At 43.0% G+C, this 15,872-nt stretch overlaps 1 protein-coding gene across 2 annotated transcripts in view; it reads left to right on the top strand.

Annotated features, from left to right (window-relative positions):
• Positions 1–15,872, top strand: part of LOC124996606 (netrin receptor UNC5D-like) — a 171,626-nt gene that overhangs the window by 137,314 nt on the left and 18,440 nt on the right. The window contains exons 6-12 of one of the 2 annotated variants that reach the window (XM_047569801.1): positions 493–660; positions 3,655–3,819; positions 4,143–4,175; positions 8,551–8,655; positions 11,935–12,084; positions 12,756–12,977; positions 13,750–13,834. In XM_047569801.1, the coding sequence (XP_047425757.1) occupies positions 493–660; positions 3,655–3,819; positions 4,143–4,175; positions 8,551–8,655; positions 11,935–12,084; positions 12,756–12,977; positions 13,750–13,834 (928 nt within the window). Of the gene's footprint in view, positions 1–492; positions 661–3,654; positions 3,820–4,142; positions 4,176–8,550; positions 8,737–11,934; positions 12,085–12,755; positions 12,978–13,749; positions 13,835–15,872 lie in introns of both variants that reach the window. The other variant, XM_047569800.1, reaches the window with a different exon arrangement.

The following is a 15,872-nucleotide window of genomic DNA, read 5'->3' as shown; positions in this document are numbered from 1 at the left end:
GAAATTATAATGTCATAGTAGCCCCGCCTCCTTTCACACTAAAAGAAAGCCTTTATCTGCGTGGTTGTTGGTGATGACCTCTCGTCCTGTTGGTTTTAATTTATTTTGGAGGATTCTTTCTGACGTCCCTTTGCTGAGGCACATGAATCTCTAATTTCCATAAAGGCGATGTCGTCCCTGACAGCCTCACCATCCCCGACAGTCTCAGACAGATGTACAATCATGGGACAGTAGTACTTCTTCCTTCCCTCTGACAGCAAATGAGCTGATTAGTCAATCATGCGGCATTATTTCAGGAAACAAATCAGAGGAGGAAGCGTGCAGGATTGACGTAAAGGAAGACGCCATTGATTTTTTTTTTTTGTCTGATGTTCATCGTCCCCTTTGGTGCAGTCACTCATATCCTGCTTCAGGTGACAGGAGCTATAAATCCCAGCTTGCGTTCTTGTAGTATATATATGTTCATGCATTTTTGTTTTTACACGCCCACAGTGAACGGGGGCTGGTCGTCGTGGACGGACTGGTCGCCCTGCAACGTCCGCTGCGGCCGAGGCGTCCAGAAGCGCTCACGCACCTGCACCAACCCGGCCCCTCTGAACGGCGGGGCCTTCTGCGAGGGCATGTCGGTCCAGAAGAGCACCTGCAACACAGTGTGTCCGGGTGAGTGAAAGTTAAAACAGACACCAACTCTGTTCATTTAAGCTGAGAGTTGAAAGGTTTACGGTTTTTAATTAAGCGCTAGGTGCTGATGCGTCTCTGAAATTTGAGAGTCGGGTGAAAAATTGGCTCCATCTCGTATTGAGATATATTTTGGAAACGCGCTTTAATCAGTGCATCCCCACATTAAGAGTTATATGAGAGTATTAATACGCTGCATATCTTATCTGTCTTATATCTGTCTAGTCTAAGCTCTTCTTGTTTTTTGCACACCATCCCACTCTCCCTGCACTTCATTATTCCACTACTACCTCAAGTCTTTCCTCCGTAACTACCGTAGTTCACACAGAATTTTCTATTGGATATGCATTTGATGCATTTCTTTTCTTTTGAATGTTCGACATAAATAAATAAAACTAAACTAAAGAATTCATATATTTTACACTTTTAGTGGTTTTGTGATACGTATCCCATATATATATATATCAGCCACAACATTATGACCGCTGATAGGGGATTGAATCACATTTACACACAAAAACGGTTTATAACAACTCAAAAAACAAACAAACATGAAGAATAACACATGGTCACCCCAACCCATAAGACCCTAAAACCCCCACTAACAACATTGTGTTGCCATGACACCCTCAGAAGGTCCGTGTTCATTCTCTGACGAGTCACAACTGTTTTGGAGGCAACAAAGGAGACCTACACAATATCATAATGTTACGCCTGTTGTTATTTCTTGCCCCTTTAGTAATTTTTACGATTTTTCTTAAATTTATAGCTTAATTTAATTCTCGTGTATACATTTCCTGTTTCTCTGGAGGGATGCACCTATGACAGCTTTATATAAGACTGTATAATCACTGCAATAAACCTGCCAAGCGGAACTTTAAATATTGTTTAATTGGTACGAAATCTCAGTATTAAAACCATTATTTGCATTTGCTTTTTTTTAAAAGAAAAGAAAAGAAAAAAACGAGGGATTCACATACTGAATCTTATTTTCTTGTAACTGCGGCCGGCTGAGTAATCTTGCAGCGCCCAACCCAGCATTAAATAACAAATTGCTGCTTTTACACCTCAGCGCCGAACTCAGACATAACAGAATTTTTAACCACTGAGGTTTGCAGTCCTTATGCTAAGTGAAGTCTGTCTGGCTGCAGCTTCATAATTAACACGCAGACAGAAGCCTGGTATTGATCGTCTCATTTGCCTCTTGTCAAGCAAGCAAATAATATGTTTCCCAAAGTAAACTATTCCCTTAAAAAAGGAGCTGCTGTTTGGCAGCTAACGCCAGGATTTTTTTTTTGAATGTCAGCATGTACTTGAATGCATTTTCCTTCAGCTTAAAAAAAAAAAAAAAGCCTTAGCCCGCAAAAATAATGTAAATCAGACAAAGAAGTAAAAGCATCAGAATAGGTTCCTGTGATTTATTCCTTAGGCGAGTTTCAAGGAACTGTAAGCGGATTTTGAGGGCTCAAAGTAGAAGAGAACATTTTTGGAAGCCAGTCCTAGCGCTTAGTTGGTGTCATTTGAACCAATAACGTGTTTGTCGAATGCATCACACATCTGAAATCTAATCCAGTGGAGTCTATAGGAGTGGAAACATGACTGAAGGGACGAGGAGAACCTGACAGAGAGCAGAGCAGCAGCTCTAGTTATTAAAACTGCAGTGAAATCTTTTTTCTTTCCTAGTCAAGCTCCAATTCATGATTTCAGACGTTGCGCAGCATGAAAGAAAAATCCTCATCAGGTTTAAAAGGGAACGCGGTGCACCCCTTTTAAACATTATCTCCTCTTTGCCGAAAGCCTCCACCCAAAAGATTCTCTCTCTCCCACGTCTGAGTTTGAACATGAGCAAGGTGCATTTGCATTTAGATTAACAAGGAGAAGGAGCATTTAGGGGAATGTTGATGGAGTATAAGCAGCGGATTTGTGCTCCAAATCAGCACAACATTTTAGACGCTGAGGAGGAAGATGTTTTTAGTAATTGTCACATGCGGAGCTGCTTCCTGTCTCCACCTGGTCAGTCCTCCTCTGGTGGTCGATACTGAGATATCGATACTTCCGATACCAGATCGTTATGCCCTAAAACCGATTCTCAAATCAAAATATTGATACTTTCGATACGTCAGTCATTGGAGGTAATGTAGGAAAACGGTGGAAAGTAACTAAAGTATTGAGTTGTGGCAACACAACAAACCTTGTGAAACACCTCAGGTTAAACCACAACACAGGATATGAGGAATTTATGATGAGGAGGACAGAAGAGGAGAGAACAGAGTCAGAATTACGGTGCAAGTTTTCATTTTATAGTAGTTTTTAATAGTTAAACAATAATTTATTTTAATGATTTTATTATTTTGCTTATTATTTTGTATGATTGTGTCTCTGTTTGGTTTTTCTGTTCTTATATTAGCTCAGCTATATTGTAAATGAGGCCAGTACCTCGATAGTACCTCAATATAAAATGAATAAATAAATCAGTCTCTGAAGCTATGATTTGAAATACACTTCTTTTTTTTTAGGTTTACCAGACACATTAGAGTGTATTTGCACACAAGTATCAGTATTGGACCAGTGTCGCCGATACTAGACTGAATTGGTGGTATCGAGCATCACTATCCTCCTTCCTTGACCTGCTGTCTTTCCCCTTCTTTTCCTATGAGTTATTAGAGCTTTGTATGCTTTGTTATTTTAGTTTAGGTTGTAGGTGGCCAGTAGTCCTGCAGATTCTTTCTTTAAGTAGACTAGTTATTTAGTGGAATGAGGTCCAACTTCCCAACTTTACCCCTGCTCTCTTTAAGTTTAAATAAAAGCATGATTTTTCAATCTATTCGTGTTCTGGCGTCCTTTTTACATGTTATGAGTCTCTTGAGCCATTTTAAATGGGAGACGGTAATAACGATCTTGAAAGTGACTCCCTATTAAATGTGTGGCTGGGTGTTTCAACCCTTTGGGTTATTGTGTTTGTGTCTGACGCCTCAGTGGACGGCGGCTGGGGGGAGTGGAGCGAGTGGTCCGTGTGCAGTTCAGACTGCGAGAGGCAGCGTGGCAGAGAGTGCACGGCACCGGAGCCCAAACACGGAGGACGGCTGTGCGACGGGGTGGCGCTGGCTTCTGAAAACTGCACCGGCGGCCTCTGCACACAGAGTGAGTAACATCTCCTCCTCCTCCTTCCCTTACAGTGAAAAAAAAAAGATAGCTTACCACCATTACTGTCAGTCCCGCTGTGTTCAGGGACTGTGTCATTATAGATTTACTGTTCATAATTTTTGGCAGTGTGGGCTAGATCATGATCATGGTTGTAATCATCGCTCATTACCGGCACCCTCATCCGTCTTCATTATTCATCCACTCCACGTGTGCGTGCGTGCGAGCGAGCGAGCATTCACACACAAGCAGTGATTGAATCAATTGACACTTGTGGCATTCAGGTGTCGTAGAGATGTTTGATGTTTGTCTTCTGTCTGCAGATCGAAAGTTGCTACACGACGCGAAGCCTCAGGGTGAGTTTCTCCTCAGCTCGTCTTGATGTATATTTTATACAAGGTATCTTTGTTTCCAACCATGCACCTGTGCGTGTTTTAATAGATGGTATGCACTGACGTCACTGCCGCCTGGGGCCATGCCCCCCTGAGTGGCAAAAACATGGTGAAACGTATCAGTAAATAAAGTGAGACCAGGAAAAATGTGGATTATCAGATCAAATTAAAGACAATTTGTCTCGACAGTGATCCATACGAACTGGTATGGATTTGGAAAAGTGGTTTAGCCTCAGTTTCAGTTAGTTTTAGGTCATTTCAGTTATGATAAATGTAGCTAAATAAAAGATGCTAATGCTAAGAGCTTTACTGAGAAGTAACGTTAGCCATATAATACTGTAGCGCCCAACCGGCAACGCACAATGCTTTATAAATTAAGGCCACATCTTTGGAGCTGAGTATGTGGATGCCATAAACTGTTGAGGAAAACTACAGAGCAACATTTACCACTACCGCTTTAGTTCTGCTCAACAAATTAGTATTTTACCCGTCAGAGAGTGAATTGCCCCGGACTAGGAATAAACTGGAATAAGCTGAGACAAATCACTCCGACAGGTGTGGCTCTGAAAAATAACACTCTGCACGGTACACCGTGAATTTGTCCCACACTTAAAAATCAAAGTTATTTCAGATGCAGATGCTCTGACTGGCGGGTGGCAAATAGCATAATGTATGAGTAATGATCACTTTCTATCATCATGAATAATTCAGTGCATGGGAAAGACACGTCTGAGAAGATTCGTCCAGGTCACTGTGTATTTAAGATGTTCGACCTCACATCCAGAAGACTTCAGATCTTAACAGACTGGTGGCAAGAGTAGCAGCCATTAAAAAAAAAATGTTTAAAGGTTTAAAACAAAAGCAAATAGGCCGTATTGACGTCCTTCCTCAGACCTAAACAGACTGGCGGCAATGTAAATGTTTCAGTGAGGGTTAGAGTGACAAAACACCTGCTCCCGGACACAATCACATCCAACCTGGAGGCTCGGAAATGAAATCGCATTGACTCGTTTAGGTTTCCGGGAGAAGTTATCGCCTCTTATCCGCGAGACGTCTCCAGATCTAAACGCACTAAATGTTTCACTGGCAGTTAAAGAACAGTCACCAGTTGGAAATGTCTTCTCAGTGGCACAATCACAAGCGGCCTGGAGGTTTAAAACTAAAGCAAATGGACTTTATTGAGTTTCCTGGAGATGTAACACTGGCTTTTTCACTTCTAAATAGACTGGCCAGACTTCCAGGCTTTTTAACCAGTTGCGAGGTTGTTTAGTGTCGCTGATTTCATTTACCCCGTTGTTGACGACGGCAATAGTGTTGTTAACGCTCCAGCCATTGTAGGAGTTGTTGGCTTCTGACGTGCAGAATAGGGACAAAACAACCACATGCCACAGCACAGAAGACACAACTCCTCAGTTCGGCACTCAGGTAGACAGTATGTCCACACGGTGGCCAGAAAAGACAGATGATTCTGAAGAGGGGTGAAAGAAGCTATTTATTTTAAAGTGGAACTACCGGCTCCAAACAGATGGAGCCATCTGAGGCCCTGTTCAGACCTTGTCTTAGGATCCAATCTGAGCTTTAGGTACATGTGTTCAGACCTGGAATTAACTTCCGTCTCCAGATCCAATCTCTACTGCTGCTCCAGAACTGAGAATGGTTGTGTGCATCATGACATCACAAGTTAAAGGTCCCATATTATAGACTTAGACTAACTTTATTGTAATGTTTTATGCACAGGGTGTATACAGAACGAGATTTCATTGCATACGACTCACGACAATGTAATAAAATTACAATGAAATAATCTAAAAGTACAATATAAAGTGCAGCAGTGATAGGAATGGATCATAGTGCAAGAAGAAACTGTCCAACAATCTTCAACAGTGCAAAAATAATGGTGCAAAATGGCAGTAAAAGTTCAGTTATGTACATGTGTGAAACGGAGTCCAGTAAGAGTTCAACAGTTCAACAGTCTGATGACAAGGGGAGAAAAAGCTGTTGCAGAACCTGGTGGACCTGCACCGGGTGCTGCTGAGCCTCTTTCCAGAGGGCAGCTTACATTTTTCAACAGTTTCATGTACGTGTCAGAGGTCCAACATCATTGTTTAGAAAGTGTTTACCCCCAACTTCAGCCTTGGTCCTGAGTTTTCCGTAGGTCAAGAAAGTGGCTCTAGTGAGCTCTACTGAGAACAGGCTGATTCTGTGTCTGCACCTTTAAATGCTAATGAGCTGTGTCTGTCCACACCTACCAGCATATCACCATGCGCTAATGTTTACGGTGGATTTATGGCTATGGCTGGAAGAGACGTTGTCGTTCAACGTCACAAGTTTGAACCAGAATCTGACTCAGAAAGAGAGGTTCCTGAAGAAGTTCAGACTCTGACGCTTAAAAATATTGTGTGTCTGAATATGTTACGTATAAGATGCAGCAAACAACAGAGCAACATCTGTGCTTTGCTTTACTTTTGCCATGTGTGTTTGTGAGAAGAAAAAATGGCGCCCGCTCTGTAATTTTTAAAGGGCGGCCTCATCTATCCACGGGTCAAAGGCAGGTAACACAATACGGAGGGAGAGATTATTTCCCCATACGACGTCAAGAATGGAAAATCTCGCCTTTTTGAGAACACATTTGGCCAAGCAAGTAAGGGAAGTGAGTTTTTTTTTTTGCATAATATGGTACCTTTGATGTTTTGATGTTGACATTAGATCTGCACGAAACTCAGATTAAAACTCCAACCCTGGAAGTTTCCATATACACCTTAATCTCTGGTAATAAAGTAAATAAATAAAGACATTGGTGGAATAAGTGGGATTGGTGGAAGCGAGGAAATATGTAACTTAACCACAAAAGCCTCCTCATACATTAACATGACATCAATCACATCAAAAATTAACACAGAATCACACTATGAATTCTTACTTAGATTTATTTATTATTCAGTTAGTTCACAGCTGCAGGGACAGAATGTTTTAAAAGGCTGCCATTACGATGCTTTTTCCCTTTTTATGTATTATAGAGGTCATACTGTATGTGGCCTTTAATGTGACCCGGGACACATTGCATTCACGCTGCCGAGGGAATGTGGACAAATGTTGATGTGCTAAATTGTCAGTTCTTCTGAGAAGTTTCATTTTAATTTAGTTATTTGACCCTCAACAACCCCTGAAAAGGGTTAAAAGGCTCCGTTTAGTTCTGGCAGCATTTTTGGATCAACCGCTTTAACTTTATCTTCAAGAGGCCCAAGAAAAAATCCATTTGCTTTTTGTTTTGAATCTCCAGCCGAGTTGTAATTGTGTCTCTGAGCAGACGCTTCTCTCTAACTGCCACAGAAACATTCAGGCAGAATATTGTCATGGTTTCTGTTTTCTTTGCCCTTGGCATCCATTCTTACTCTTATATAATCACACAAGCTGTGTTGTTGTCCTTGTAGTGCTTCTTGCCGACCATAAAATACGATATAATATGTATTCTACACTTTGCATTATTGATGATAATCAGTTCAATCAGTTGTTCCAAACACGTATTTCCATTAATACCGATATTTCTGTCTCAGCAACCACAACAACTCAATGTGTTACCTATTAAAACACAAGCACATGTTCTTCTTACTTGTCCTTTACTATACTTGTGAGTTATTTTTGTTTTGTTTTTTTGTCAGAAATGGCAGAGAGAATGCGGCCAGGCTGCCAAAACTTCCCAAGCCCTCAATTAACCTGCTACTATAGCCGTTAATGCCGCTTTGCATATTTTCTCAATTTCTCCTCATTTGAGCTTCGGGCTTCTTAGAGGATTTCCCAGCATGCTCGTGTTTTTTAGCGAAGATCTCATTATCTTTCAAGAGCAAGCTAGCAGCGCCTTTATTTCCAACTCGTTCCTTTCCTTTGTGGAGTTGGACGCTGCAATACTGGTGGGACCAGATAGAGAGTAATCGCTGCAGATGAGCTAATTTAATGAATTGGTTTTGTCACATTATCCCAGTGGAACGAGGAGTGCCTCCAACACCAGAGCCAAGCGGCGTTTGAAATGACAGTCAGGTGCCGGGTTGATTATAATCGCCTTCCTTCAGAGGTTCCTCATTAGTAGCTTTAACGCCGCAGAATGGAACAGTGAAGCTGTGCATCGGGAGACAGGGGCGGCCGAGGAGTAGAAAACAAAAAAAAGGCACAGAAGTAGTTTGAAGCCAAGGTAGACTACTTTTTCTGTTATATAAGAAAGCACAGGTTTTCAGTTTATTTGGAGAGAAGCAGTCTCCTTGCGTCCCAATTAAGTGCAGCAGACTCACAAAATAAGAGGACACTCAGAAACATGCACCTCTCTCTGCCTCTCTAACTTTCCAAGGTGTGGAGAACAGCAGCGATGTGGCCTTGTACTCGGGCCTGGCTGCAGGAGTGGTGACCGTGGTGTTGCTGATCGTCGCAGTCACGCTTTACCGAAAGAGCCAGAGTGAGTATGGTGTTGATGTCATCGACTCCTCCGCCCTCACCGGGGGCTTCCAGTCATTCAGCTTCAAGACCTCTCGCCAAGGTGAGCCAGAGTCTGACTGACAGCTCGGTTAGACGCGAAAAAAAAGTCCCACTGTGAGCACAGACTGAGGAGATGTGTTCGGGTCTTATGTAATACAGTCATTTACAGGCATTTCGGTTTCCTTAATCAGAGTGCACCTTTCAATATTCTATGTGGAATAGCTTATTAGATGAAAGAAATGCACCACGAGAGTCTGTCTCCATTTTGTATTATTTATTTAATTTATTAAGACATTGATCTTCTGTTACTAATATCAGTTCAGCCTGTGCATCCATGTATTATTATAAACCAGTGGTTCTCAACCTTTTCCAGCTCAGGGCTCACTTTTAAGGCTCAACCTCCGACCCCATAAATATAGAATAACGCGTTCTCAGTGCACTTTTTTTATGTTGACGATTTAACATAAAAGACTGATCCGAATACAGCATCTGTAACACGCTGCAACACCTTCAGTATTACAGTTTTGAAGGAGCTGTACACACACTCGCATGTTATATCGTTGCGAGTACACTCATTGGTATTATGCAGGGGTCTTCAATGTTTTTCAGGCCAAGGATCCCAAACTGACCCCTGTACCTACTAAATGTGTTCTATATTAAACTCAGCCTAGCGCTATTATTGTTATCATTTTGCATTCAATATTAAGTTATTTAAATAATCCATTTATCCCCTTACTAAAATATGTTTATATTCATATATATATAAATGTCTAATCAACCAAAGATTTTGCAACCCCCCTGCAGTACTTCCGTGGACCCCTAGGGGTCGCACACCTATGGTATAATGCATTCCCTAGCCTCTTACCCTAATCCTAACGCAATTGTAACATTTACCCTGAAACTGAGTCTTAATCCTTAAATGACCTCATAAAAAAAGTGAAGACCAGCCAAAATGTCCTCACTTTGCACAGATGTCCTCAGTCTGATGGTGTTACATCTCAAACTGGTATCGGAAAGATAGCTGTACAAGAACATACACACACACACTCACACACACATCAATCATTCAAGGAGCTGTCCATCAGCACCACACAGATATCAGGAATGACAAGCAGGGGGCTGTCTGTAACTAGGCTAATTAACAACTGATTCATAAATATCCTTCAACAAAAGAGAAATGCATTCTCATATGTAACAATCTGACATCCAATATCAGATCCAAACAAAATCCAAATATCAATAAACATTAACCCAATATAAAGATGATGTAAATTCTTCTCAGGTCTAGTCAGATGAAACTTCAATTTAAGCAAAAACAATAACATCAAAGATGTCATGTTGTTGTTGTTCCACATATAACGTCATGAATGCAACCAAAACCCAAATATCAAATGAAGTGATTCGTCAGAACCACTTGCAATAACTTTGGAGCCCACTAGGGGGAATCACTGTTATAGACTGTATATAAAGATGGATACACCCTCCGTGATGTGACCTATAGGTTTCCCAAAGAAATTAGTTGAATCTTGACATCACCTCGGCTCAATCTTAATGATGCGTAGGAGAAATTAAATCTAAAGATCGCTTTTTTTGTGCCATGCTGTGATCATATTTACTTCATTTTAGGATGGATGTCTATGGGGATTGACTCAGTTTTAGAGTCAGCCTCAAGTGGACATTTTAGGAACTGCAGTTCATCATTTTGCACCTCCACTCTAAAATCTTATCAAATTAATTCATAAAACTCCCTTCCTCCTAAGACGGCAAAATGATGACGTGGAACTTCTCGGCTTGTCTTTGTAGTCCATATAACCCACATGACTCGCATATTAATGGAGTTTCATGTGAATATGAATGTTCGTGTGAGCCGTACAGCGAGTACATACAGTTATACCAATGTGTAATTATGGTTCTTTGTAAATGATTCATGCACTTCTTTGTGTTATAGTATGATATAACCACATCAATTATTAAAATGCTTTAGGGGCCACAACAGCAGCAATTCAATTTTTCAGTTTGTTTACGTGCGCCTTCTGGAGATCCGTGCTGTCTGTGCCACTTGCATTAAATGTCCAATAACATGCAGCTCAATCTATAAAGCAATGCATTTATGGCGAAACATCAGCCCCAGAGCAATGAACCAAACTTATGGTAAAAAAGCTCATTTTATGTTTTATTTCACTCTTATCTCTTATTATTACTTTGTTCGGGGCTGTAGAACTTTAGGATAGTCATTTGTTTTTTATGATTACAAAATTAAAAATGTAATTTATTAGTGTGTTTCTTTCATCCGTGGTCTCTGAACACAAAAACTTAGGCGCTGAGTTGTGTTTTTGTGCGTTTCGCCTCACAGGTTGAGGCGTGTTTTGACGAGGGAGACGTTATGAGTTGCCGTTGCTGCAGCCCTCAGCGGGGCACAATAAAGTTCATTTTGATAACACAGCAGGAGGAAGGGAAGGCTTTAATCTCGGCTCCCTTGTTCCCTGTGTTAGAGGGGCTCAAAGAGCCAAGCCTCCATAAAAAAAAAAAAAACACCTCCTTGTATGTTCCACCCTGGAATACGCTGCCTCGTTTCATTCCTTGTTTTTTTTTTTTTTTTTTTTGCAGGCACAGAGAGTCACTGTAGTTCAGCTAATTCCCAACTACATAAATTGACTCCCGCATTTCCTCACTCATCAAGAGGCTGTCGACTTAGCCGCCTTGTCAGTGGCTCATTAATCACAAATAAATGTCACACCTCAGCAAACACATAAATCGCGTTTATAACTCTATCCTTTCCACGTTTCTTGATTTACTTGTTTTGTTTCTGTTGTGTTTTAATCCCAGTACAAACATCGCGCCTAACGGCTGCAGTGTGTCCGTGCTTGTGCCTCCGTCTGCACCGCCTGAAAAATAAAGGAAATAAAGGACCAAATGAAAACATGCACATCATAAACTCAATCATCAGCGTAATAATTTAACGGCAATATTGTTTACCAATATATATATTTATTTCTTTTAAAAAAAACACTGTGACATCCAATTAAAGTGTATTTACTGCACCCCGGCTCGTGCTGCTGCTGCTGCTGCTGCTGCACGCCATTCTTGTTTCCATGGCGATGTTATTATAGCCAATAGTCACGGGTGCGTAAAAACTAATTGTCATGACATACCCTTTAGGTTTTTAAATGTGCCAGTGGCTCTTCCCTCTGAAGTGGAGAAATGTGATTGTTGACAATAATCTTTTTTTCAGTTTTTTTTTCTTCTTTTTTTCTTTCAGCCAACCCTCTGCTCATTAACTCATCCATGCAACCCGACCTGACAGTGTCACGCACCTACACCAGCCCCATGTGCTTTCAAGACTCCATCGACAAGGAGCTAATGGCCGAGCGCTCGCTCCTTGACCCGCTGCCTGATCTTAAGGTCAAAGGTTAGGAACGATAACTGTTATGAAAGCTGCCATTTTGGAAAAGAAAAAAAAGAAAAAGAAAGGCGTGAGTTGCAGGGGAGGGATAATCCATCTTGCTCTGAGTGGGTGTTTCTCCATAAGGCCTGAGGCGGTTTCTAGGGGAAGAAATTGCGCCGTCGTGAATTGACCGTTCGGAAATCCACGTTCCCTCTTTGTTACTGTTACTGCACCTGACAAAACTGTAATTTTAGAAAAATATCCTCAAATTAGATGCAAATGTGCAAAAAACTGGCTACTTGACTGTAGAAAAGACTTCTATAAATAATCTGTAAGAGCACATAATGACGTAATTTATTAGTTAATGTCACCTGGCAGATTCCTGCTCCTATTCCTCACAGCCGCCTGCGTGTTTTTAAGTGTGGACGGTCCAAACGAAACCCTCCAAACTCTTAAAAATGCAGAGTGTCGCTCTCTCTGCAGCCTCAGGCGCGCTGTTTCAGCTGGAGGCAAAATCCCAAGCTTGACAGTGACGGGCTTGACGAGTCTAGTCCGTCTGCGATTGGACGGTCGGGAGTTTGGAGGCGGGTTTTTCAGCGAGCGGCACTTTTTAGGAACGGTTTTCCTCCTGCCGCGTGCGTTTGTTTGATCTGATTAACCGACTCCGAGTCACGGTGCTTTCGTCGCATCCTCAGGGGTGGCGGAAACGGCAGAGTACCACGTCATGTCCCACCACCCCCAGACGTTCCCGAGGGGCCTGGCTCCAGACTACAGAGGGGTGGCGATGGGGACGACGCTGGGCAGGAGAGGCAAAAACCTTTTCACACCGCAGGTCCCTCTGGGTCCCAGCAGGCCTCCGCACAGAGCTACTGCTGTGTTCGGCCACGCTGGAGGCAGGCTGGTGGTACCCAGCACAGGTGAGCGTGACCGGCTGGATCTGGAGTTTGTTTTGTGTTGAAGAGACACACACCGATCCGCCACAACATTATGACCACTGACAGGAGAAGAAAATTATATTATTACCATCTTGTGACAATTCAGTGTTGTGCTGAGAAACGTTTGCACCTGGCATTCATGTGTGTGAACGTTACTTAGACATGTAGCACCCACCTAGACCAGAACCCACAATGTGCAACAACCTACACAATATTAGGTGGTCATAATGTTATGCCTGATCGATGTAGTTGGTTAGACATCACTGGTTATTTTCATTAACCAGCTGGTGCCTCCACACGTGTTTCTGTCCAGATTACAGATTTTAAAGATTAATAAAGAACATGGTGTAGAAATGAAGAAACGTAAACCAGTAAATGTGATGTAATGTAAATCTGCACTGCCCACTCCGCTGCATTATTCAGACGGCTCGTACCCGTGCCCGACATTCATCATCCCGTCCCTCGGGGGACTTTATCTGCAGATAGATTGGCAGTAATTGTTTACCATACCAGCGGAGCGTTGTGTATATTTATGTGTGTTTGTGTGTAAGAAGGAGGCGGTGGGTGAAACTGCTGGCAGCAGTGATTCACGAGGCCTCTGGGACTTGCGTCAGTCCCCCTTTTTTTTTTCCCGGGGCCGCCGGCCTCCGGCTGTCACCTCTAGTAAAGGGACCTGACAGTCGAGCAGGTGTGTGTGTGTCGTGTGTGTGTGTGTGTGTGCTGATCAGGTTTTTTCATGCCTCCTTCTCCGCAGGTATCAGCCTGCTGGTGCCTCACGGGGGTGTTACCGAAGACACTACCTGGGAAATGTACATGAGCATCAGCCAGGAGGACAGCAGGTGAGTGGCTCTCGCTGAGGGGTCTGCGGTCTGCTTCCTGGGCTGCTCTCTTTTAATCTCTCACCGCCGCCGTCACCGTGTCCCCGTGTCCCCGTCCTCTTCCTCCCACCGCGACGTCTCAGGCGCCGCGAACGCACAAAGACAAACGCGGACCCTCGTTTACCGAGGCTGCGCGGTGACATGTGTTGCGCAGATGCACATATTTCTGAGCAGCATGAGGTCCGTGCTCATCTTGCAGACGCTGCAGGGGAGGACATGATGTGTCAAGAATGCACAGGCAGCTGCAGACAGATTGCATTACTGCCTTGAGCAACTGTCTCGGCAGAGGAAGACATACTCGGGAGTCTGGAGTGTGTTTTGTGTTTGTAGACATAACTGATGAGTAGTTAGAGGAGCGAGTATTGTGAACTTTGTAAATTCATAATGATGGCTGGTATTGATTTGGTTTTCGGTTGGATGGATGGAGGTGAAGCTTCGGCACTTAGATGAATATTTCCTGCCAGCAGGAGTCTATTTCTGTAACTTTGTCGTTGAGCTATTGCTCGAGGAGAAATGGGGTTTGATAGATAAGGAGGGTTTGAAAAGGGGAATCTAATACCTTTGACTCCTATGCAACAGAGCCTCAAAAGCTATCTGACAGGCGCGAGTCAGCTTTTGGACATGTGCTTGATTTACAGCAGACAGTATCAACATGTCAGTGCGTCTGTTTGAAACCCAGCTAGCGAGATACAGCGCAGCTAAGCGCCCGCGCTTCTCAATGAAATTCAATTTCCCACGTACGGAGAAGAGAATCGGGAGTGACACGTAGTAGCACACTGTCATCTCACCTCACTCCCATCAACATATTAAGTGCCCGGGGTCAAAACACATCAAAGGTCACGTATGGGTTGTGGCTCAGGGCTTAGTTAGCCACACACTCCCCTGCCTGAAGGCTCCCCGCTTCAGCCAGACTGCTGCCCTCTAAGCTCCTGCTTTGCTCTGATAAGCCTGATGCTGTTTACTTCTCTGGCTGCCGTTTAAGAAGCTGCAGGAGCCGTGCACCGCTGAGCTGTCAGTCACAGCCTATCTCCTGACAGCCGCAGAGTCCAGGAGGAGAAACCGGATCCTTTCTTCCCATTCAGGACGTCGGCCATCTGCATAAGACGACACTCCTCTCTGCGAAGAACGGGGGGATCGATCAGCTCGGGCTCAGTTTCGCCCGTCCTCTAAGAGTCGCGCGGTTATTTGGTTTGTGTGATCTCCTCTGGCCCTGCAGGGGGCTGTGGTGTGTGACAAAATAAAACAAGTACAATGCAACTAACAACCGTTTTAGTTCATACGTCGAGGACTATCACGCTTCTATTTTTTGTGCACACTGGCAGGGAAGAATCTATAACTTTCATGGTTACAAGTGCCTCATAAAAAGCTTCCTCTTAGTTGGTTGGTGTCTGTTTTTGGGTTTTATTTTGTGCAAGTTTCTCACCTTCAATTTACACCCAGGCCTCCTTTAATTGTTTTTCACCATTAGAGAAGAGGTGTAGCACGCTTCTTAGCTGCACATCCCGCAGAGACAGAGAAACAGGTGCTTTATTTTGGAGTCGTTGTTGCATTTGGAGACACCTCATGTGAATGTTTAGTGATTATTTACACTCTTTAGCTTCTCCAGCTAGTCGTTAGCTTCCTGCAGTGGGATTTTTAGAGGTGTTTTGTTCATATCTGCTTGTCTCAAACATCTCTGATGAGAGTGAAACTGAAACGCTGAAGCCGTCGGCTGTAAATTTCAAACAAAATCGATTAAAAGGTGTTAAAGTGCTCAGGAGAGCTTTGACGCAGGCAGGTAATCGTGTGGCTGCACTTTACTGAAGCCATCAAATGTTCATATTGGGTGAAATGTTAAATAACTCACATGGAAGTCTGCTTACGGACCTCGCAGCAGTCCAGATCACTGCTGCAACTTTAAATGCATTTTGTGGCTCAAGAGGGACCTGCACACATGATGTTTCCTTTTTATTGACCAGTTTGTATAAGCAGCATAAAAAGCTGCATAGCTGCACATTTA

The sequence above is a fragment of the Mugil cephalus genome, chromosome 19 (genome assembly GCF_022458985.1).
Source record: "Mugil cephalus isolate CIBA_MC_2020 chromosome 19, CIBA_Mcephalus_1.1, whole genome shotgun sequence".
In the NCBI taxonomy this organism is placed as follows: domain Eukaryota; kingdom Metazoa; phylum Chordata; class Actinopteri; order Mugiliformes; family Mugilidae; genus Mugil; species Mugil cephalus.
Note: the sequence above shows the minus strand (reverse complement) of the source record. Positions and strands in the feature narration are given on the sequence as shown.